Source organism: Lepisma saccharinum, chromosome 16, assembly GCF_977018435.1.
Source record: "Lepisma saccharinum chromosome 16, izLepSacc3.1, whole genome shotgun sequence".
Taxonomy (NCBI): Eukaryota; Metazoa; Arthropoda; class Insecta; order Zygentoma; family Lepismatidae; genus Lepisma; species Lepisma saccharinum.
In genome coordinates, this window is record NC_139244.1 from 42,661,388 (window position 1) to 42,687,675 (window position 26,288).

Consider the following 26,288-nt stretch of genomic DNA (forward strand, 5'->3'; position numbering starts at 1 on the left):
ATCCAGACTATATGGGGGTTGATCAAAAAGTTCCCATCCGAACTGAATCGTCTGAACAGTGAGGGCAGCAGTGTATTGTCTGGTGTTGTCATGGAGAATTCCTGAACGCAACATTCCACGTTGTCGCTTTTGTATGGCACGCTGTTGATCTGAATCTGTTGGTTACAATACTGTATAAGTTGATTGTTGACAGGATGATAGAGATTGTTGAGTGATTTCTTACATACCTAGCAGAGGAACAACAGAAAAAAATTATGAAAAACTTTGAAAGTTCATGTTAAATGAGATCTAATGACGCAACGGACTAAAAAACAGTTCGAAGTTCGTGGTAACCAAAATTTGCATTAACCGATAAAACTTTCTATAAGATATAATACATCCCTGCCGGGACCAACATTTTGTTCATATTAACAGAGTGTTCGTCTTAAGCGAGTTCGTGTTAACGAGGGTTTACTGTATAAGGAATTAAACTGAGTCATTTTAGAGATTTCATTGATCTGCAATTTTGCAGTAAAAATTTTTAAAATACTATTTCATAGCATAGGAGAGGAGTTGTGGTAAATCACAAACGTTGTATTTATGATAACTGCCATAAATGGAAAGCTTTTGAGTTGCAATGTTTATAGTTACAAGATAACTTGAAGGATTAGTCTCACATTCTATTTGCAGAAAATTGGTCATCATGTTTAAAGATAGTAGACAGACCGGTTTAACATGGTCTTCCAGGAGCTTTAAATTATGCTCAGATTTGACTAGGTTACATTTTAGTAGATTAAGAAAACAAGTCTCACCAATTGTTACGGTATCACTTGAGCTTTAAGCTTTTAATAAAACTGTAATATAGTGTGTGTTTTAGGAAGGGTGGGGATAAGTCACCAATTTTGAGACCATGATAACTGCAGCAAATTGAGAGGTTTTTAGCTGAAATGAATCACAACTTGATACACCTTGGAAACGATTTATTTGCATTTGTTCAAAGCATTTCAGGATTGTAAATGAAAACTGAATATTTCAAATGCCTAAATTACATTTCTGGAGATTAAGAAAAGAAACTCTTTTAAGAATTTTAGACAATAAAGGTTTTAAATATAGTGCATGTTTGGGGAGCGTTGGGGATCAAATTGATGGTCACTGATGTTTTGACCATGGGAATTGCCATTTTCATAGGAGCCAGATATTTTGGAGGATGTATAAGGTATTCCATTTGGACGAAATCATCCAGACAATTAAATGTGGCAAAATCGAAATTGGCATGTTAATAAACGGATGCTTGAAACATCCAGAAAATAATGGGGAAACAATTGTGATAAAACTGTGAAATAATTGTTTTGAAGCAGATTGAAAATATTGTGTTGCATAGTACAGTTCGTTTCACAGTCGAGTCTTCCACAGAGCAGCAGCTGTTACATCGGGCAGCGAGAGTGTGTCTGCCAATGTTTCAGGCTTAAAAGCTTGGTAGCTCGCCATGCAGATATTTTTTGTGCAAGGCACCGGAGGGATTTTTGAAAAGTATGTACCAATCGTGCTCCAATGTCATCTAGTTTCTCCTCAGTAAGCACACACTGTTTCACCCTTCACCACTTCTTATCAAGAACAGACCCTGTTTCCCTAAATTTGCTCATATGTTCTTGAACATTGTCTCTGTGTGGAACAGGAACATCTGGGGATTCTGCTGGCAAATGCCTTCTGACTTTCCTACAAGAATTCGTAATGACGTAAGAGTCGTACATAAAAATGCATAGTTTTAAATTGTACATAGCATTATTAGACAGCAGAAAAGCACTAAAACAAAACAATCTAAAACACTTGTAAACACTTTAACAATTCACAAACACGTGCAAAGTAGACACCAGCTACCTGGATACTGAAGCACTGACACATTCCGTACCAAGGTCAGCGTACAGCTGGTGGTCTAAATGCCGGCAGACGCCCTCCCACAACCCGGCATGTTAGAAAGGCACTGTATTTTTTTATTATTTAATGGTCTATGGCACATGAAATGAATGAGATAAAAATGTGTTTGTAGCTGTACCATTAATCATTCCAACACAGGCACAACACTGCATTTACAAAATAAAATGTTTCATAAATTAAAGTTCAGAATTGAATATTCACTAATGGTATTTATTAAAAATGTGCTGCATCTTGAAAAGCATATACTTTAACATGCTTAAATTTGAATATCGTTGCAGGGGGAAGAAAGTAACAAACCTGATTGATAAAATTAAAAGTCTCACTTTAGAAAGTTATAGTTACTGCTATTTTTCTGGGAAGAATGGTTATGGCACTATCCAAGTTGATTTGTTATGCTACTGTGTTGCTTGTTAATGTGTTCATCATAACAACTACTCAAAATTGTGTTTGTTCATAAACGATGATGCAACCAAGTATATACACACACACACAAATGCATTGATCTTGTTTGATTTGGTTTATTTTACTTCTCTTTTGTGCCACATTTGACTAATCACGAAGATGAGAATGAGTGATGATATGATGAAATTTATGAAGGGGGACACAAAGAATACCCATGCTCAGGCTGGAATTTGAACCTGGGTCGTCTGGCATCATAGACATTTCACTTGTTAAAATAAAATGTTATTAGTCCTCACTTAAAAGGTGCCAGCATGGAGTACCGTTGTTGACTGCAGGAAAAAAAGCACTGAGCCGATACCGATTTCGATACTCTTACCGATACTTGAAAATTGAAACAATTAAAATGTGTTCAAAATACTGACCAAGATTGGTGTGTAAAATATTCTTCTCCAATTATATGCATCAATTTACCAAGAAATTTGCTTTAGAATATTTTAAATTACATGAGAATATTAAATTAGATATTGTGTAATCACAAAATATAGTTTTCCTGCAAAATAAAAAGAAAGTTTGAATTTTGCATAATTTCCAGGATAATTAGGCTCTGCGAAAGCACTTTTGCGGCCCCCGTGAAAGACCAATATGCCGGAAAAGTATCGGCAGATGAATTCCAACTGATACATTGGCTCAACCCTAGTTATAACATATTTTCTACCCCCTTCTCTCCCCGGTAACCTGATTGTGGGATACACCAAAGTATGTACCTCCTCAGGGAATGCAACCCTGAAAACTGATCACAAAGCATCAGCATTACCTACGAGGTCCGACAATTAAGTAATGAGACTAATTTTATATTGTGAAAAGGAAAAATATAATTGAACATTGCCTGTGTATTACTCAAAGTACATCCCTGTTGCATCAATACAGCAATTGGCAAGGTTGCCCAATGATCGATACGACATCTGCAAGTCTTTATGTGGTATGACTTGAAGATTGGACTTCACAACCTATAGGATGGTCCTGTGTTCATCAAAAGTGTGTAATTTCAGTTGCAGATTCACTTTTGGGAACAGAAAATAACTACAGGGGGATAAATATGAAGAGTAGAGAAGAAGATTCAACACATTCACTTGTTTTTAGACTAGGAATACCCAGACAAACACTGCTGCCTGGCACCGTGCAGTATCATGGAGCAGGAATCAACTGCTTGCCTCAGGAGACTGAGCTCGGAGAGGGTCAGTTTTCTTTCATAATCATTCAGAGCACTACGATAGCAACAGCCAATTACAGTTTTATCTTCTGGAACAAATACATTATGAATAATGCCTTTGCTGTCTTCAACTTTGATTTTTCGAACTGCATTTTCTTTCCTCTTGGTAAATTTAGCGACTTCTACACTGCGATTTGTCGGTTTGTACAAGAACCGTAATGAAAATGCTCTGTCTTGTCCTCCACAACAATAGAATTCAAGAAATATTTATTCCCGCAAGCAGTTTTCAGAATGTCTTGCATGAAACTTGATGTTCACTCGCTGCTCCATAGCTATTACGTGACGACACCCTTGCACCTCCTTCACGACATGGTGCCATAATTCCCAGCATGCCCATCGCAAGTTCATGAGGTGTTGCCAGGTTGTGGATTATGGACCACACTACATCATGAACGCGTCACTTTACATATAGAATGCATACGTGGGACAATATAAAATCAGTCTCATTACTTAATTGTCGGACCACGTATTACACCCTCAAGGAAGAGTAGAATCAAAATGTTGGACAAATATTTTGGAACAGAAAATGTCAACACAAGGAGGAAATCGAGAGGGCAGAGCGAAGCAGTACATGCTGCTGCAAAGGCTGTTAACTGCAGTTGCCCCCCCCCCCTTTTTCTACGCAATCCAGTTCCCTTTTACGTGTTCATTGGTGGAGCCGTCTCGCATCACTACTTGCGCAGAGACTTGTTTTCATTCACTTGCTCAAGAGATAGTAGGGACAGGGTATGAAGCAGTACAAATTGAATGTTAAGATTCACTACTACCAGGGAGAAAATGTATTTGATAATTAAAATATATATTTTTAAACATAGCCTGAAAAAAAAAAACAGTTTTGCCCAGGTTTCATTGGGTTTTATCTGGAAAAAGAAAAACAACCGAAAAACCCATCCAGGTTGGGTTTTTTCGAGAATAAACCGGGCAAAATGCCAACCCTGATATTAAAAGTACATTGCTCCACCCCTGCTCCCTCTATATAAAGCTTTCTTGCCCCATTTTCTCCAGCATCGTTACGGAAGGTTTATGTTTCTCACATGGTTTTTCGAAACATGGGCAACAATGGGAGTGTAACAAGTTTCAAGAGAATGACACACAGTCTGATTATATCTGAACACTGAAGTAGAAAATTATCTGGCAGTGGCTTCAGTGGTGTATTTTAGATTTTACTTTGGGTCTATTATTTTGGTAGTTACTATTAACATTTCTTTGCTGTCCATGCCCTTTGCAATTGCATCACACTGATGTTCAAAGTGTAAATGCATTACAAAGAAGAATTTATCTAAGTTATACCAGGTGTGCTGGTTAATAATTCTTAATTGATCTGAAAGAAAACACGTGTATCTGGGGAGAAAGGTAACAAATGCTTTATTCAAATTATGTACCATCGCTAGCTATACATTGTGCCCATCTGTCCGTCAAATTGTGGATGCCCTTCCAGAAAAATTGTTCACATTTTGAGGTGATGCAGTCAGCAAGCCATTGTTAGACATCTTCGTAATTGTTGAAATGTTGCTGGGTAAGTGAGTGAGACATCGATGAAAACAAGTGGTAATCCGAAGGGTCTCAGTCTGGTCAGTATGGCGGGTGTGGCAAGAATTCCCAGCCAAGTGCAGAAATGGTGTGTCTGACGCCGCCTTTCACTGTGTGTGATGAGGCGTTGTCGTGCTGCAAAATCACTTTTCCGTGTCTTGTCGCCCAATCTGTGTGCTTTTTGATCAATGCATGGTTTAAATTGATGAGTTGTTGACTAAAGTGAACGGCATTCACTGTTTCACCTGGTTTCGGAAGCTCATGGTACACCACACCCTTCTGATCCCACCAAATGCACAGCATTGTCTTCCTTCCGAAGCGATTCGGTTTTGCGGTCGATGTTGAAGGTTGGTCCTGGGTCAACTCGCATTTTGGGTTCTCGAAGTAGATCCATTTTTCATCCCCAGTCACTATCCGATGCAAGAAAGACTTTCATGCATGTGCGTATCGTCTTCGTCCAACAGTACTTGCAATTTGGCATCTTGGAATTTTTTCAACTGGCCCGGGTGATCTTTGTATTTCAAGTCGAAATCACCACTTTTGAATCGTCGAAATCAACGCACACACGCATCTTGCGTTAGGACATTGTCACCGTACGTTTCCACAAGGGTACGATGGCTTTCACTTGTGTTTTTCTTTCGATTGAACAACAAAAGCAGGACGTGCTGCACATGCTCCTTATTTGGTTTGAAGGTCAACATGTTTCCCACACAAACCCAATATCACAATCACTCGCACTCTGTTGCACATCTGCGGCATTTTGACAGGTACTGTCCTGGCAACACACTGACGTAACAGTTGAGACTGTGCATCAACCCTTGCTCCAGTGCCATCCTACGACGAAATTAAGAATTATTAACAGACACACCTGGTAAATTAGGGATTGATTATTTTCTTGCATTAATTCATGATTTTTTATTTGTGAAGATTCTTTTTTTTTTTTAGCATATAAATTTGTTTCAGTGTATTTTGATGTTTTTAAATGCATAAAAAAATGAAAATTGAGTAGAAAATGCACAAACTACTTTCCTTGTGTATGTAAATGCATATAGTAGGGAAATTATTTACACAAACATCAAGTTTTTCTACTTTACCTTAAATATAAAATGTTCAGGAAATAACCCCCAAAAAGGCACTTTGGGAAATTTTTTAAATTGTAGAGTATATTTTGGTATATTATTCCTGTGAAATACAAAACCTTTTCACTACCTCAACAGATACTAGAACACCATTTACTGTGAAAAACTTAGATACTTGACCTTCAGTTGTAATTTTAATGCAAATCTATAACTATTAAAGTGAAGAAAGAAAATTGTAATTGCAAGGTCACGTTTATTGCCTATTTTATCTGTTTGTGCCTATTTAAGTGCCAATTTTTGGTGCCTGTTTACCTGCCTTTATTTAAATTTTTTTAGTGCATATAATTCTGCCCCAGTTCAGGGATATTTTGATGATCATTCTATCTGGAAAGGGGAAGTAAACGGAAAGTTTTGTTGCTGAATCTCAGAAGACTCATCGGGTGTTTTCTTTTTGTGAGAAGCATTCTTTAATTTGATTTAAGTATTCAGTGAATGGAGTACATGTGTGGGAGAAATAACAGAAGGCATTTGTTTATTTATTAATGTGTTTACAGTGTGGTACAAAGAAACCTGCGTAAACGGACCATTTATTAAATAGAAATAGGGCTTAAATGGCAAGAAACATTTCCCAATTCTGTGACTTTAGACCTGAAAAATATGTTAAATGTCCTGAATAAAGTGGAAACTGTCCCAACACAGAAACTGAAATTAAGAGAGACCTTTACATGGAAAATTTCCGATGTTTCAGAATGCATTCTTCAGAAATAAATGTTATATCTGTTCATCAATCACCTTTGGAATTCTGCTCAGGTGTCTCCCACATCGCACTGCACCTGTATTAAGCAGTCAATACAAACTTTAGGCTAAAAGACTAAGAATCGGCAACTTACGTGTGTGAGTATGAGATTTTCCGTGCTACGTTTCGGAGGTTGCACTACCTCCTTCTTCAGGCTGAAACGAAGTTATTCAGACACCGGACATGGTGCCTCGTCGTGAAAGTGAAGGTTAAGGATTTAGGTTAAAAAGTTGCTTGAAGGACACTTTCTAAAAAAGAATATAAATTACACATCTAAAACCGCGCAATTCTATAAAAACAAAAGAACATCCAAGGCTGAAGTTGGTGAACTGCTGACCATGCTCAGGGTAGGCGAATGCACGGTGTCAGCCCGTACCTGGGGAAAGAGAACTTCCCCTCCTCAATTCTTCCAACTGGGGCTCGGGAGTCACCAATCCAAGGAGAAGTCGACCTCCACCTCGGCGGCTTTCCTGACCTCAGGAGTAACATGGAAGCCCATCTCGTTTCTAAACACTGCGGCCTTATCCCATTTTTTAAAGAAATTAACCCAGCCGTCTTCTAAATTCCCATCGTCCCTATTAAGTTTATTCCAATTTTTCGCGCATATATAGGCAGCTTCATATACGTTTCTATCCAATTTATTGTTAACCTCCCTAATAACCTCCCTTTTAGCAATCTTATGTCGGTTAACCAATATGTGTTCAGATAATCCAGTTTTGGGTATGCCCTCCTTTACGTCTTTATCATGCTCTCCCCACCTAACTTGCATACTTCTCCCGGTGTGTCCCACATATTCCTTTCCGCATTCACACACTATCCTGTATACTCCCTTCCGCTTTCACGACGAGGCACCATGTCCGGTGTCTGAATAACTTCGTTTCAGCCTGAAGAAGGAGGTAGTGCAACCTCCGAAACGTAGCACGGAAAATCTCATACTCACACACGTAAGTTGCCGATTCTTAGTCTTTTAGCCTAAAGTTTGTATTTAATTGTGAGTAATTCGCACATTACCAGTATGTTATTAAGCAGTCAGGTGTATCTGTGTTGCAATCCAATTTATTCCCCCTTCTATGAATGCTTTTTTTGGGATGCTTTGCAGGTCCCACTAGTGAATTTTCCTTTATGGTAAAGTTTGCCATGAATATTGCACACAGCACGTTTAGGAGGTAGGGCACCACATTCTCGATCTGTGGCCATTTTGGAGATGATGTGATCAGCACCATGCTCCAACCTTAGATCACCCACCCCAGGTATTGAACCCGGGTCTCCTGCATGACAGTCAGATGCTCCACCGACTAGACCACCTCCATCTACATTACAGGAGTATGTTTAAAGAAAGTCACTGAAGAACTAGGAAACTGAATTACATATGGAGAAGTTAACCAAGACTGGTCCCATATAGATACTGTATACGCTATCTTAAACACAAAATTTATATCTCCATCTGATATCTAACCTTACCAACAAGTAATCTAGGTTCTAATATCTTAGAATTCTGAGTACTAATTTCAACTAGTCAGACCTCTGTCCTCATCTTTGCGATTAGTTCAATGTGGAAGATAAGCCATGTGAAATTCATGTATGTGCACACACATTAAGCTCTATTTTATCATAGCTGCTAATCTTCCATCCCATATGTACAAGCATTGTGTCATGTGTCTCAGCGGATTTATTTCCTAGTGTGATGACATCAGTAACTTTCACCACAGCGCTATAAGTATATAATCAAATCATCCCTGATTAGCCTACTCGTATCTGCATAAAGTGGACTTCATAAAAAATCTAAAGTTTCATCCACTGTTGGCCTGACTCTTGCAATAAAATCAGAACTCAGAATCCATGCTTGCAGGGATTAATGAGTATATTGTGTTGAATTATTTCTGTGTATATATGGATGATGGTGTCAGTAGAACAAATTGCCTTTTTTATGTGAGGGGCATTTAGAAAATTTTCTAAGGGTGGTCAAAATTGGAAAAATGTTCTTTTACTTTGGGGGTCTGAGTTGGCATCATGTTTACTTGTTATGGAGAAAGGTTTTGTGAGAGAGAGACTGAGACTTACCGAAGGAGGATACATACAGGAAAGAAATGAAATAGTAGAAGTGAGTCGGAGACTGAGAGAGAGAAGCAGAAGGTTTGTGTGTGTTGGGGGGGGGGGGGGGGTATAAGCAAGAAATTGGGACAGAAAATGTAGGGAAAATAATGATCAAGGAGGAGAAATTTGTAAGAAGAAAATTAAGAGAACTTGGCAGATGAAAAAAAGAGAGAAGCTGAGAATACCAGTCAATTTATCCTTGCTGGAGAAAAGTCCCAGTGCCCTTGAAAGGTACAAGGAATGTGGAAATATCAGCATGGAAAGTATGAAAAATAAATGATATAATTCTTGATAATAATTTAAACAGCCATTTATGAAACAAAATAAAGTTTAGGCTTATTTTCTAAATATAACATCAGTGCTTTTTCAGCCAGTAATTGTAGTTACAAATTATATTTGTTTTTTAATAACATCATTTTCAACAAGACACAAAGGAATGTCTTGACTTCACAATTTGGACTTGGCAGTTCGTCTTCCAAAAATTACTGATAGGGTGCCAATTTTCACCCAGTCACTCACTTGCATCTATCTATATACAGTGGAACCCCGATTTTACATTTTCCTGAATTATAAATTCAATTCTGATGTTCCCAACATAGGAAAATGTTATAAATTTTTCCGAAATTTTACATTTTCCTGCATTTTAAGGTTTTTCAGCTTGGTTCCCTGAAAAATGTGAAATCAAGGTTTCACTGTATGAAGCAAAGGGAGTGCCACTTGACAGTGAAATACTTTACATAGCATCTAGTTGGCAGAAATTAAATAAATGTTACTTTCACCATGCAGGGATTCAAATATATAGGATTTAAGCTTATGAAGCTGACATTTATCGCCTTGGATGCAAGCCACTGTGTGGAAACCATGTTGTTTGAGTAATTTCTTCTTAAGATTTCATCTCTTCTCTCTAATGAATGACATTCATTTGAAGGCAATATGCTTCATCTGATGGTATCTGTATACTGTGCACATATTTTTCATAGAATGCAAGAAAATGTTGTGTGTGTGTTTTAATGAAGCAGCTTCTATATCGTGGCTAGTGCCAGGTTAGTGTTGCCAACCCTAAATAATCACCATGTTTCAGTTTCTGTCAACGAAGCAGATTCTGGTACAGTCCAGCTAGGGAATGTGAAACTGGACAATCAAGTGCATTACTTTTTACTGTGGAAGCTTTCCTGAAACTCTTTATTTTGACTCTACAAGTCCCTGCATGTGGTGAGAAAGGTTCCTAATAAACAACACTGTATGGTTATGGTGTTTTCTGAACTTCTACTTCGGGCGTTACTGAGATGTTCAATCACTTACAAAGGTGAATTTGAACTCAAACAAATGTGTCACTTTATCTGAATTGAAATGTGCCTGCAATAGACCAATTATTGTAAGATACAACAAGAATAACCACTGCACAATACTATATATTGTGGCTTCAAACTTGCATATGTATAGTAATATGATGATGCTAGTTATAATAATAATAATAGTACTGTATGTAGTAATTATTATTTTTCTGAATTGGAATCATATTCAGTCTGTCAGGCTCTTAACCACAGTGGTTTCCATATTGTAGTAGTTCAAATCTTGCTTTGAACTGTACAGCCAGTCCCGATGAGCATGCCTGAGCATAAATTGGGCTTATATCTAACATTTGAGAGTTTGTGTGTGGATTGCTTGGGTTTTAAACTCTGCCTGCCCAGAGATGGAGAGAATCTTCTTGCAGTCTCTAGAACTTGAGCTAAGATTAACCACTTATAAGCTGAAATATAAAGGGTGGCGCAAAAGTCATCATCCTATTTGAACTCACCTTTATTTTGACATCTTGTTGTTTATATCAGTAGTGTTTTGTCAGTTAAATAGAAGATACTCACGAAATTTATTGTGTGCGAAAATGAATAAGTATACTCCACAAGAACGTGGAAAAATTGTGACAATTTTGCGTGACACTTTTCCAGGCAGAGTAGTATCCCGTTTTGGTGATTTGCCATGGCCGGTCAGGTCCCCCGATTTGACTGCTCCAGAATTTTTCCTTTGGGATATTTGAAGTCATTGGTTTATGTGATTAAGCCAGAGACGTTACAGCAACTAAAGGACAATATTCAGCATGAAATTGAAAACATTTCCTTGCAGATTTCCAACGCCATGGAAAACTCAATGAAGAGAACCCAAATTTGCATCAATTCGATTGCTGGTCATTTATTGGATGTTATCTTTAAAAATTGAGAACATAAAACTTAACACAAGAAACCCTACTTTGTTTAATTTAAAACCCAAGCTATAAGCTAAGAAAATTAGGTGATGACTTTTGCGCCACTTTTGTACTAATATCTAAGATGATATCAGAAAAGAATTGGACTATGGGTCAAGAATCCTACAATATTTATGCTACTTTCTGTGGTCGCGCATCTCATGATTTCAACATGTATACATATCAGCAATAATTCATTAATTGAATTTGAAGAAATAATTAAAAATATATGTATAAATTACAAAGAATATAACAATTACAGTGGAACTTTTCTATGAAGGACACGGGGAAGATAAAAATGAATTAGGATATACAAATACAGTATGACTAAAAATGGCTAAGCATAATTTTATGGGGCCTCTCCGATGGTGCAGTGGTTGCGTCGTTGCCTTGTAATCAAGGTGTCCTGGGTTTGATACCAGGTTGAGGCACATAGTGGTTCAGATCCCACTTTAAACTGTAGGTCCAGGCCTGATTAGCCTTACTGTACATAAAGTGGACTTAAAATATCAATCAATCAATCATAATTTTATGAATTTAAAGATTTTGAAATTATTTTGAATGGAGTTTGTCATGTGTGTAAATTTTACATATTTCTTTCTAATGTATGGACATTTTTAAAATTTTATTTATTTATTTTTGATTAGATCTGGTCAGTTTGAAATAATCAGCTTTAAATCCAAATGTGTTGAGAGAACACCATTTACCAGCATATAAAAATTCTTGTGGCTGTCATACAATCATTGTAAATGCTGTGCATCAATGGACATTTTGCTCAGTGTTGAAACACTAATACCTTCAAATTTCAGGTGTTATTTTTGTACACATTGTACATTACTCAAGAGTTCTAAATTGGCAATGAGGTATTGTTTCAGTATCAAATGTCCATAATTGAGAAATGATTTCTGCGTATACTCCCCTATATTTTTGCTTGGGAATTTGAAATTGTCTGCCCTACACCTCGGAAGTTTTGCTGTACATAATTTTGTTGTGCTAAGTTAGTTACAAGATGAAGGTGCATATTTATAGTCTTGTGTATCTGCACATCTTATGTCATGCTGACAACTGTTGATGACATTATATTACATATCCAATTTCCTTGCATACAAATGAACCTGTTTGCTTTTGAAATTATACAATTTGATTATAAAAAGGGTGTAAGGTCAAAATAATTATACTTTGAAAATGTTGTTTGGCATTTTACATACATTACATGGTACCCAGACATGTGAAGAGTTTAAATCCAAAAATAAAGGTAGGACTGATATCGGCCAATGTCGGTGCATCGTCCCAGTCCTGAGATTGGTGTATTTGTCCATTTAGCACTTCTTATATCTATTTGTATTTACTGATGTGTATATATTACTGAGGTAATACATATGCATATTATTTTGCAGGAAGAGCAAGAGCGAATCCAAGAATCCTTAAAGAAGCAGGCAGATAAGGACAGAGACAGAAGGGATAGAGATGATGGCAAGGATAGGAAACGGGATAGAAGTAGGGACAGAGAGAGGTAATGTTTCCATTTTGCTTTCTAAGCACCACTTTATCATTTGATGGTAACAGTATCTTGTAAGAGAATATTCATAAATTTAATAATTTTACTAACATATATTTCGTGTGTAACTTCCCTAATAATGTAGTGGCTAATGCTGCCTCATTGCAATTGTGAGGTCTTGGATTTGTTGCCTATACACTTGTTCGAAAGGTCTCATTTTAAACTGTAACCCAGTCCTAATTAGTGTATTAGGTATAAACTGGACTTAAACTGTATTTTGCTCATTTAGTATACATTCTACATTTATTTTTAACTAAAAGTATATAAAAAATAATATTAATAATAAAAACTTTAGTTTCTGAAGTGGTGTCTTGTACTTGGAATTGTTAAAGTAGTGTTGCCTATTTTCTTCTGTAATTGACATAGATTTAATTGTGTTTTTGGCTCTTGAGAAAATTGTTCATCAAAATGAATTTTTCCACTGAAGAAACAAGTTTTCTCACAAAAAAATAATATTTACAAGATGAATTTGACTACAGGGACCATTTGTAAGGATGTAGTTTGAGAAATTATATTGAGGATTTATTTTCAAATACACATTTGCTTTCTTTCATTAAGACTGTGTTTTACTTCTTGATGGCTTTATTAATTATTTATTAGGAGATAAGTGGAAAATTTGGATCTTTTGCTGTTCATAGTCCATACAAGACTTAACATCATCATGTTAATTTGAAATTAAGTACTGTCAGGCTATTAAAGAGAAGCAAATGGCAGGGAATATTATCAGAATTGTCATTCCTTTAACCACTTTTCTGCATAGTTTTCATATTTATTGAGTCATGTATCATAACAGGGTACTAATTTTTGTATTCCCACATGGGAAGAAAAATTGCCACTTCTGCACTGCTCTTTTGACACAGTCATCATCGGTGAACAAGCGACACATAAAAATCACCTAATGCAAAGTCTGGTCTACATGGAGCATTAACTGTCTTGTCTTCATGAACATTTGAGTCAACTGAACCCATCAAATCATCACTGACCACAAACAGCTGCATGCTTTTTTCCCCTTGAATTTATGCACGTTATCTCACAATTGGATCTTCGATGCCATTTTGACTAAGCTTCATATATCTGGTGAAGAATTTTCAACTAGTTTCATGTTCTCTGCATCAAAATGGCAGTGAAGAAGTGGATATGTTTACTGGCGGTTGCATTCTACAAGCAGGCAAGACAAAAAATTGTATCCTGTTGTGATACATACTTCACATGATGATGTGACAGATTAAAAATGAAGGGGCAGGGGGAAAAACAATGAATGTTCATTCGAGACGATTTGCCAGGAAATGAAAAACAAGTATTTCTGTTCATATATACGTGAATATATATCCAAAAATAATAATGCATTTTTCAGGCACTTCTCACCGTTTCCCAACCAAGGCCGTTCTCATTCTTATAGTACAGATTCAGAGCTATCAGATGGCGCTGCGATCTGAAAATGGGCGAAAAATTGACATTCATCGTTTTTCCCCCTGGGTCTTCAAATATATAGGATCTTACCTCCACACCCCACAATGTCCCTTCTTGACATGTTGCAATGCACATGCAATAATTTTACTTTTGCCTTTAAGATGTTTAATGTAAAATTTGTATTGTCTTTTAGGAAAAGAAGCAGGTCCCGTGATCGGCACCGTGACAGAGATCGCAGGGACAGGGATAAGGACCGTGAGAAGGAGAAAGATAGAGAAAGAGAGAAGGATCGAGAGAGGGTGAAGGAAAAGGAGCACGAGAAAAGCAGGGAGAGGGAAAGGGACCGTGAGAGGGAGAAAGAGAAACTGAAGAAGGAGAGATCTGTATCGGCTTCCCCTTCTCCTTCACCAAAGCGGTAAGAGTTATTTTTGTTACCTATGGAGAGGAGAATTCTTGTTATGGTTTTCTCAAGTGATATTTTATTCAGGGATGTACTGATTGGATTTTTTTAACGATACTGATAAGTCAATACTTCCAGGTCAAATCAGTGAAGTGTTTGTTTCAATAGTGCCTAAAAACATATATTTACATGTTTTACTCGTAAGTGTTATGCATTCTTCTGCAATCTCTTGGCCCTTTAGTGTGCAATATTTCTTCGTATCTGTTAAGGGGTCCTGGGTTCGATAGGAGGCACATAGTTGTTCGGATCCCACTTTAAACTATAGATCCAGTCTCGATTTGCCTTACTGTGCATAAAGTGGACTTAAAACACACTCAATCAATCAATCAATTCTTCATATCTCTCCTTAATTATTCTATCCTTTAATTTTTTCACACTTATTCTTCGTTTGTTCTCTCCCTTATTTTTGATTCTCTCACATTTTCTACATTATCTTATGATCACGGTCCAAGTTCTTACTGTTACTTGAACTTTAGTCATTTTCTTCTTTACTTCCTTGTCTATAGTACAGGGTGATCCACATAAAACCAGTATACCTGTAATGATTATTTTCCTGTAGTTTACGGTTATTACAAGCATAAGAAAACAGTTTTTTCTTTGTGACGTTTCAGGAGAACACACGCTCCTTTCATCAGACATTTATTTTCATTTTGACTAAAGATACAGTTATAACAATGGTTAGTAATTTTTAAACAAAAAGAATCCGTTATATAATGGATGTTGTCAATGTTACATTGTTGTAATATAGCAACTTAACTGTGAAAAAAGCAGTCTATTTTATTTTTATTTTAGAATTTTTTAAATTATGAATCCCAAATATCATCAGGTAATTCAAATTCATCATTGTTTTCACAAAGTCTCTTGATGTTTTCTGTTACATTAAATTTTAAAGATGGTGGCTTACTCCATTTGTGAAAAAGAAAACTCCACACTGGATCTATGTTACCATTTTCATTATTTAATTTATTCCAGTGTTCTTCTGCAATGAACGAGGCTTCCCAGACATTCAACTCTGTGTTTCCCGTTAATCTTTTTAAAACCCTTCTCTTTTTAATCAAATGCTTCTCTTCGATGATATGAGTTGACAAACCTGTTCTTGGGTTTAGATTTATAATGTCCAAATCATGTTCGTGCCATCTTATTGCCATTTTCCTTGCTGTTTGTCCCACATAATCTTTTGAACATGAACAACTTATATTATATATTCCTGTGGTTTCCACATCTGGTAGCGAGTTTCTCATTTTGAATTCATTAAATGTACATTCCAAACTTCTTGGTGCTTTAAAAACAATTTTGAAATTAAAACTTTTAAAAATTTTTGCAATTTTATGTGAGAATCCCTTGTGGAATGGAATGCACACAAATTTCTTTTCAACAGATTTTTCATCTTTGTCTGTATTTCTCTTTTCCTTTAGTTTTCTTGCAACTTGTTTTTTGATTTGGTTTATTCTGTTAGTGTGAAAGCCATTTTCTTTTGCTATATTAAAGAGCCTTTCTTCTTCATTTTTGATATCCTCATTATTAGAACATAGTCTTTGTGCTCTCAGGAAAAAATTTAAAAATATGTTATCCATTGTTATACGCGAATGTTCTGATTTGGCATGGATGTATTTTCCCCCCGCTAATTTTTTTCTATGGACTGATGTTTGAATTGTTGAGTCAGTTGTCTTAATTTGCAGATCAAGGAAAGAAATTACATTGTTATTCATGGGTTCGCAAGTGAATTTTATGCGACGATGTGATTCATTTAACGATTTAAATACGTCCATGATGGTGTTCTCATTTTTAGCAATAATTAGCACATCATCTACATATCTGATGTAGAGTTTGATATCCGCACCTATCGCATTAACAATTGGAGATTCTATGTAATGAAGGAAAATGCTGGAGATGATTCCGGATACTGGGTTTCCCATTGATAGACCATTATTTTGCTGATAGATTTTGCCATCAAATATAAAGTAATTGTAATTTGCACATACAGTAAACCATCGAACCATTTCCCATGATTCTACTGGGTTAACCTTCATCTCAATAAGCCATCTGTGTAATGCATCTGTGGCACCTTCTATTGGGACACTAGGATATAAATTTTCAACATCAAAACTTGCAATACGATACTCACTATTCCAAACAATATTTTTTAGTTTCTGTTTGACTTCATATGCATTTTTAACACTGAATGGTGTTTGTTGTTTAATTATAGCAAGTCTTTCAACTAAATATTTGGATAGTTTGTATGCAGGATGTGTGAAAGTTGCAATGATGGGTCGTATTGGAGTTCCCGGTTTGTGAGTTTTTGGTAGTCCAAAGGCAATCGGCAGGGTTGAATTTTTGACAATGAGTTTTTTCTTCATTTCTCTTGGTATCGTGATACTGCTTTCAATTACTTTCTTTACCTCATTTATTATTTTAGTTATAGGGTTTCGAGAGGTTTCTGTGAAATTGTTTAATTTGAAACATTCTTCCATTTTTTCTTTATAGTCCTTAATTCGGATAAGGACAGGTTTATTTTCCTTGTCCGATTTTATTAAGAAAATGTCGTTTTCTTTCAACCAGATCTTGAAACCATGAACTTTTTTTCCCAACCTTATATGCTCTTTCTCCCGTTCTGTGTATTTTGGACCTCTGTTAGTTCTTCTGTTGTATTCAAAACTTAAACGTTCATCAAGAGCATCATGTGTGAGACTTCGTAATTTTCTTTTTTCCTCCTCATCATCTAAGAAATTCAGTGCTTTCTCTATTGAAATCACGAAATCTTCCTTGTGTATATAAGCACTACCAACTGAAAATTTCATTCCGAATTGAAAAATTTCTATATACTCATCAGGTACCTCAATATCCGTAAGATTTATAAATAATCTGTTGTCAATGTTCTTAGTTTCTATTTTACCAGTGACATTAACTGCTTCCCTTCTTTCATTGTTGTTGTATATAACTTGTTCTTCTTGAATTAGCTGGTAGAATTTCCTATCAAGTCTCCTTTCTGAAAGCTTGCTGTAGTGTTCTACAACTTGTTCTGTAGCTCTGTTTACTTTATCCCATATGAGTGGGTGCAAAGAATTTGACAATGTTATGTGGAGATCATATGTCTTTCGAGAAAGGCTGTCCAATTCTGAGTACGAGTCCCTGATTAGGCGTCCTATCATTAACATTTGTAGCTTTCCTTTAAAATCACTGGTGTAGGTATTACGAGTTCGAACTTTCCACTTCAAAAAATTTGGCACTATATTGTTTAACTTGCATCTTCTCAAAAATCTGATTCTCTGAAGTGTCGTTTGAATCTTGATTTGATATTTCTGGAATGTACGTACCTCTCTCCCCGTAATAGATGAATAATAGTTTTTCTTGTATGTACGCATTGCTTGCATGATAGAATTATTTTCCTGTAGTTTACGGTTATTACAAGCATAAGAAAACAGTTTTTTCTTTGTGATGTTTCAGGAGAACACACGCTCCTTTCATCAGACATTTATTTTCATTTTGACTAAAGATACAGTTATAACAATGGTTAGTAATTTTTAAACAAAAAGAATCCGTTATATAATGGATGTTGTCAATGTTACATTGTTGTAATATAGCAACTTAACTGTGAAAAAAGCAGTCTATTTTATTTTTATTTTAGAATTTTTTAAATTATGAATCCCAAATATCATCAGGTAATTCAAATTCATCATTGTTTTCACAAAGTCTCTTGATGTTTTCTGTTACATTAAATTTTAAAGATGGTGGCTTACTCCATTTGTGAAAAAGAAAACTCCACACTGGATCTATGTTACCATTTTCATTATTTAATTTATTCCAGTGTTCTTCTGCAATGAACGAGGCTTCCCAGACATTCAACTCTGTGTTTCCCGTTAATCTTTTTAAAACCCTTCTCTTTTTAATCAAATGCTTCTCTTCGATGATATGAGTTGACAAACCTGTTCTTGGGTTTAGATTTATAATGTCCAAATCATGTTCGTGCCATCTTATTGCCATTTTCCTTGCTGTTTGTCCCACATAATCTTTTGAACATGAACAACTTATATTATATATTCCTGTGGTTTCCACATCTGGTAGCGAGTTTCTCATTTTGAATTCATTAAATGTACATTCCAAACTTCTTGGTGCTTTAAAAACAATTTTGAAATTAAAACTTTTAAAAATTTTTGCAATTTTATGTGAGAATCCCTTGTGGAATGGAATGCACACAAATTTCTTTTCAACAGATTTTTCATCTTTGTCTGTATTTCTCTTTTCCTTTAGTTTTCTTGCAACTTGTTTTTTGATTTGGTTTATTCTGTTAGTGTGAAAGCCATTTTCTTTTGCTATATTAAAGAGCCTTTCTTCTTCATTTTTGATATCCTCATTATTAGAACATAGTCTTTGTGCTCTCAGGAAAAAATTTAAAAATATGTTATCCATTGTTATACGCGAATGTTCTGATTTGGCATGGATGTATTTTCCCCCCGCTAATTTTTTTCTATGGACTGATGTTTGAATTGTTGAGTCAGTTGTCTTAATTTGCAGATCAAGGAAAGAAATTACATTGTTATTCATGGGTTCGCAAGTGAATTTTATGCGACGATGTGATTCATTTAACGATTTAAATACGTCCATGATGGTGTTCTCATTTTTAGCAATAATTAGCACATCATCTACATATCTGATGTAGAGTTTGATATCCGCACCTATCGCATTAACAATTGGAGATTCTATGTAATGAAGGAAAATGCTGGAGATGATTCCGGATACTGGGTTTCCCATTGATAGACCATTATTTTGCTGATAGATTTTGCCATCAAATATAAAGTAATTGTAATTTGCACATACAGTAAACCATCGAACCATTTCCCATGATTCTACTGGGTTAACCTTCATCTCAATAAGCCATCTGTGTAATGCATCTGTGGCACCTTCTATTGGGACACTAGGATATAAATTTTCAACATCAAAACTTGCAATACGATACTCACTATTCCAAACAATATTTTTTAGTTTCTGTTTGACTTCATATGCATTTTTAACACTGAATGGTGTTTGTTGTTTAATTATAGCAAGTCTTTCAACTAAATATTTGGATAGTTTGTATGCAGGATGTGTGAAAGTTGCAATGATGGGTCGTATTGGAGTTCCCGGTTTGTGAGTTTTTGGTAGTCCAAAGGCAATCGGCAGGGTTGAATTTTTGACAATGAGTTTTTTCTTCATTTCTCTTGGTATCGTGATACTGCTTTCAATTACTTTCTTTACCTCATTTATTATTTTAGTTATAGGGTTTCGAGAGGTTTCTGTGAAATTGTTTAATTTGAAACATTCTTCCATTTTTTCTTTATAGTCCTTAATTCGGATAAGGACAGGTTTATTTTCCTTGTCCGATTTTATTAAGAAAATGTCGTTTTCTTTCAACCAGATCTTGAAACCATGAACTTTTTTTCCCAACCTTATATGCTCTTTCTCCCGTTCTGTGTATTTTGGACCTCTGTTAGTTCTTCTGTTGTATTCAAAACTTAAACGTTCATCAAGAGCATCATGTGTGAGACTTCGTAATTTTCTTTTTTCCTCCTCATCATCTAAGAAATTCAGTGCTTTCTCTATTGAAATCACGAAATCTTCCTTGTGTATATAAGCACTACCAACTGAAAATTTCATTCCGAATTGAAAAATTTCTATATACTCATCAGGTACCTCAATATCCGTAAGATTTATAAATAATCTGTTGTCAATGTTCTTAGTTTCTATTTTACCAGTGACATTAACTGCTTCCCTTCTTTCATTGTTGTTGTATATAACTTGTTCTTCTTGAATTAGCTGGTAGAATTTCCTATCAAGTCTCCTTTCTGAAAGCTTGCTGTAGTGTTCTACAACTTGTTCTGTAGCTCTGTTTACTTTATCCCATATGAGTGGGTGCAAAGAATTTGACAATGTTATGTGGAGATCATATGTCTTTCGAGAAAGGCTGTCCAATTCTGAGTACGAGTCCCTGATTAGGCGTCCTATCATTAACATTTGTAGCTTTCCTTTAAAATCACTGGTGTAGGTATTACGAGTTCGAACTTTCCACTTCAAAAAATTTGGCACTATATTGTTTAACTTGCATCTTCTCAAAAATCTGATTCTCTGAAGTGTCGTTTGAATCTTGATTTGATATTTCTGGAATGTACGTACCTCTCTCCCCGTAATAGATGAATAATAGTTTTTCTTGTATGTACGCATTGCTTGCATGATAGAATTATTTTCCTGTAGTTTACGGTTATTACAAGCATAAGAAAACAGTTTTTTCTTTGTGACGTTTCAGGAGAACACACGCTCCTTTCATCAGACATTTATTTTCATTTTGACTAAAGATACAGTTATAACAATGGTTAGTAATTTTTAAACAAAAAGAATCCGTTATATAATGGATGTTGTCAATGTTACATTGTTGTAATATAGCAACTTAACTGTGAAAAAAGCAGTCTATTTTATTTTTATTTTAGAATTTTTTAAATTATGAATCCCAAATATCATCAGGTAATTCAAATTCATCATTGTTTTCACAAAGTCTCTTGATGTTTTCTGTTACATTAAATTTTAAAGATGGTGGCTTACTCCATTTGTGAAAAAGAAAACTCCACACTGGATCTATGTTACCATTTTCATTATTTAATTTATTCCAGTGTTCTTCTGCAATGAACGAGGCTTCCCAGACATTCAACTCTGTGTTTCCCGTTAATCTTTTTAAAACCCTTCTCTTTTTAATCAAATGCTTCTCTTCGATGATATGAGTTGACAAACCTGTTCTTGGGTTTAGATTTATAATGTCCAAATCATGTTCGTGCCATCTTATTGCCATTTTCCTTGCTGTTTGTCCCACATAATCTTTTGAACATGAACAACTTATATTATATATTCCTGTGGTTTCCACATCTGGTAGCGAGTTTCTCATTTTGAATTCATTAAATGTACATTCCAAACTTCTTGGTGCTTTAAAAACAATTTTGAAATTAAAACTTTTAAAAATTTTTGCAATTTTATGTGAGAATCCCTTGTGGAATGGAATGCACACAAATTTCTTTTCAACAGATTTTTCATCTTTGTCTGTATTTCTCTTTTCCTTTAGTTTTCTTGCAACTTGTTTTTTGATTTGGTTTATTCTGTTAGTGTGAAAGCCATTTTCTTTTGCTATATTAAAGAGCCTTTCTTCTTCATTTTTGATATCCTCATTATTAGAACATAGTCTTTGTGCTCTCAGGAAAAAATTTAAAAATATGTTATCCATTGTTATACGCGAATGTTCTGATTTGGCATGGATGTATTTTCCCCCCGCTAATTTTTTTCTATGGACTGATGTTTGAATTGTTGAGTCAGTTGTCTTAATTTGCAGATCAAGGAAAGAAATTACATTGTTATTCATGGGTTCGCAAGTGAATTTTATGCGACGATGTGATTCATTTAACGATTTAAATACGTCCATGATGGTGTTCTCATTTTTAGCAATAATTAGCACATCATCTACATATCTGATGTAGAGTTTGATATCCGCACCTATCGCATTAACAATTGGAGATTCTATGTAATGAAGGAAAATGCTGGAGATGATTCCGGATACTGGGTTTCCCATTGATAGACCATTATTTTGCTGATAGATTTTGCCATCAAATATAAAGTAATTGTAATTTGCGCATACAGTAAACCATCGAACCATTTCCCATGATTCTACTGGGTTAACCTTCATCTCAATAAGCCATCTGTGTAATGCATCTGTGGCACCTTCTATTGGGACACTAGGATATAAATTTTCAACATCAAAACTTGCAATACGATACTCACTATTCCAAACAATATTTTTTAGTTTCTGTTTGACTTCATATGCATTTTTAACACTGAATGGTGTTTGTTGTTTAATTATAGCAAGTCTTTCAACTAAATATTTGGATAGTTTGTATGCAGGATGTGTGAAAGTTGCAATGATGGGTCGTATTGGAGTTCCCGGTTTGTGAGTTTTTGGTAGTCCAAAGGCAATCGGCAGGGTTGAATTTTTGACAATGAGTTTTTTCTTCATTTCTCTTGGTATCGTGATACTGCTTTCAATTACTTTCTTTACCTCATTTATTATTTTAGTTATAGGGTTTCGAGAGGTTTCTGTGAAATTGTTTAATTTGAAACATTCTTCCATTTTTTCTTTATAGTCCTTAATTCGGATAAGGACAGGTTTATTTTCCTTGTCCGATTTTATTAAGAAAATGTCGTTTTCTTTCAACCAGATCTTGAAACCATGAACTTTTTTTCCCAACCTTATATGCTCTTTCTCCCGTTCTGTGTATTTTGGACCTCTGTTAGTTCTTCTGTTGTATTCAAAACTTAAACGTTCATCAAGAGCATCATGTGTGAGACTTCGTAATTTTCTTTTTTCCTCCTCATCATCTAAGAAATTCAGTGCTTTCTCTATTGAAATCACGAAATCTTCCTTGTGTATATAAGCACTACCAACTGAAAATTTCATTCCGAATTGAAAAATTTCTATATACTCATCAGGTACCTCAATATCCGTAAGATTTATAAATAATCTGTTGTCAATGTTCTTAGTTTCTATTTTACCAGTGACATTAACTGCTTCCCTTCTTTCATTGTTGTTGTATATAACTTGTTCTTCTTGAATTAGCTGGTAGAATTTCCTATCAAGTCTCCTTTCTGAAAGCTTGCTGTAGTGTTCTACAACTTGTTCTGTAGCTCTGTTTACTTTATCCCATATGAGTGGGTGCAAAGAATTTGACAATGTTATGTGGAGATCATATGTCTTTCGAGAAAGGCTGTCCAATTCTGAGTACGAGTCCCTGATTAGGCGTCCTATCATTAACATTTGTAGCTTTCCTTTAAAATCACTGGTGTAGGTATTACGAGTTCGAACTTTCCACTTCAAAAAATTTGGCACTATATTGTTTAACTTGCATCTTCTCAAAAATCTGATTCTCTGAAGTGTCGTTTGAATCTTGATTTGATATTTCTGGAATGTACGTACCTCTCTCCCCGTAATAGATGAATAATAGTTTTTCTTGTATGTACGCATTGCTTGCATGATAGAATTATTTTCCTGTAGTTTACGGTTATTACAAGCATAAGAAAACAGTTTTTTCTTTGTGACGTTTCAGGAGAACACACGCTCCTTTCATCAGACATTTATTTTCATTTTGACTAAAGATACAGTTATAACAATGGTTAGTAATTTTTAAACAAAAAGAATCCGTTATATAATGGATGTTGTCAATGTTACATTGTTGTAATATAGCAACTTAACTGTGAAAAAAGCAGTCTATTTTATTTTTATTTTAGAATTTTTTAAATTATGAATCCCAAATATCATCAGGTAATTCAAATTCATCATTGTTTTCACAAAGTCTCTTGATGTTTTCTGTTACATTAAATTTTAAAGATGGTGGCTTACTCCATTTGTGAAAAAGAAAACTCCACACTGGATCTATGTTACCATTTTCATTATTTAATTTATTCCAGTGTTCTTCTGCAATGAACGAGGCTTCCCAGACATTCAACTCTGTGTTTCCCGTTAATCTTTTTAAAACCCTTCTCTTTTTAATCAAATGCTTCTCTTCGATGATATGAGTTGACAAACCTGTTCTTGGGTTTAGATTTATAATGTCCAAATCATGTTCGTGCCATCTTATTGCCATTTTCCTTGCTGTTTGTCCCACATAATCTTTTGAACATGAACAACTTATATTATATATTCCTGTGGTTTCCACATCTGGTAGCGAGTTTCTCATTTTGAATTCATTAAATGTACATTCCAAACTTCTTGGTGCTTTAAAAACAATTTTGAAATTAAAACTTTTAAAAATTTTTGCAATTTTATGTGAGAATCCCTTGTGGAATGGAATGCACACAAATTTCTTTTCAACAGATTTTTCATCTTTGTCTGTATTTCTCTTTTCCTTTAGTTTTCTTGCAACTTGTTTTTTGATTTGGTTTATTCTGTTAGTGTGAAAGCCATTTTCTTTTGCTATATTAAAGAGCCTTTCTTCTTCATTTTTGATATCCTCATTATTAGAACATAGTCTTTGTGCTCTCAGGAAAAAATTTAAAAATATGTTATCCATTGTTATACGCGAATGTTCTGATTTGGCATGGATGTATTTTCCCCCCGCTAATTTTTTTCTATGGACTGATGTTTGAATTGTTGAGTCAGTTGTCTTAATTTGCAGATCAAGGAAAGAAATTACATTGTTATTCATGGGTTCGCAAGTGAATTTTATGCGACGATGTGATTCATTTAACGATTTAAATACGTCCATGATGGTGTTCTCATTTTTAGCAATAATTAGCACATCATCTACATATCTGATGTAGAGTTTGATATCCGCACCTATCGCATTAACAATTGGAGATTCTATGTAATGAAGGAAAATGCTGGAGATGATTCCGGATACTGGGTTTCCCATTGATAGACCATTATTTTGCTGATAGATTTTGCCATCAAATATAAAGTAATTGTAATTTGCACATACAGTAAACCATCGAACCATTTCCCATGATTCTACTGGGTTAACCTTCATCTCAATAAGCCATCTGTGTAATGCATCTGTGGCACCTTCTATTGGGACACTAGGATATAAATTTTCAACATCAAAACTTGCAATACGATACTCACTATTCCAAACAATATTTTTTAGTTTCTGTTTGACTTCATATGCATTTTTAACACTGAATGGTGTTTGTTGTTTAATTATAGCAAGTCTTTCAACTAAATATTTGGATAGTTTGTATGCAGGATGTGTGAAAGTTGCAATGATGGGTCGTATTGGAGTTCCCGGTTTGTGAGTTTTTGGTAGTCCAAAGGCAATCGGCAGGGTTGAATTTTTGACAATGAGTTTTTTCTTCATTTCTCTTGGTATCGTGATACTGCTTTCAATTACTTTCTTTACCTCATTTATTATTTTAGTTATAGGGTTTCGAGAGGTTTCTGTGAAATTGTTTAATTTGAAACATTCTTCCATTTTTTCTTTATAGTCCTTAATTCGGATAAGGACAGGTTTATTTTCCTTGTCCGATTTTATTAAGAAAATGTCGTTTTCTTTCAACCAGATCTTGAAACCATGAACTTTTTTTCCCAACCTTATATGCTCTTTCTCCCGTTCTGTGTATTTTGGACCTCTGTTAGTTCTTCTGTTGTATTCAAAACTTAAACGTTCATCAAGAGCATCATGTGTGAGACTTCGTAATTTTCTTTTTTCCTCCTCATCATCTAAGAAATTCAGTGCTTTCTCTATTGAAATCACGAAATCTTCCTTGTGTATATAAGCACTACCAACTGAAAATTTCATTCCGAATTGAAAAATTTCTATATACTCATCAGGTACCTCAATATCCGTAAGATTTATAAATAATCTGTTGTCAATGTTCTTAGTTTCTATTTTACCAGTGACATTAACTGCTTCCCTTCTTTCATTGTTGTTGTATATAACTTGTTCTTCTTGAATTAGCTGGTAGAATTTCCTATCAAGTCTCCTTTCTGAAAGCTTGCTGTAGTGTTCTACAACTTGTTCTGTAGCTCTGTTTACTT

The 26,288-nt window shown here is 35.1% G+C and overlaps 1 protein-coding gene across 11 annotated transcripts in view; it reads left to right on the plus strand.

Annotated features, from left to right (window-relative positions):
• Positions 1 to 26,288, plus strand: part of Srrm1 (Serine-arginine repetitive matrix 1) — a 143,259-nt gene that overhangs the window by 58,391 nt on the left and 58,580 nt on the right. For all 11 annotated transcript variants that reach the window (XR_014443503.1, XM_083138060.1, XM_083138066.1 and 8 more), the window contains 2 exons: positions 12,722 to 12,837; positions 14,486 to 14,707. Coding sequence is in view for 10 of the 11 variants with exons in the window: in XM_083138060.1 (XP_082994186.1) it covers positions 12,722 to 12,837; positions 14,486 to 14,707 (338 nt within the window). In the remaining variant the exon portion in view is untranslated. The remainder of the gene's footprint in view (positions 1 to 12,721; positions 12,838 to 14,485; positions 14,708 to 26,288) is intronic.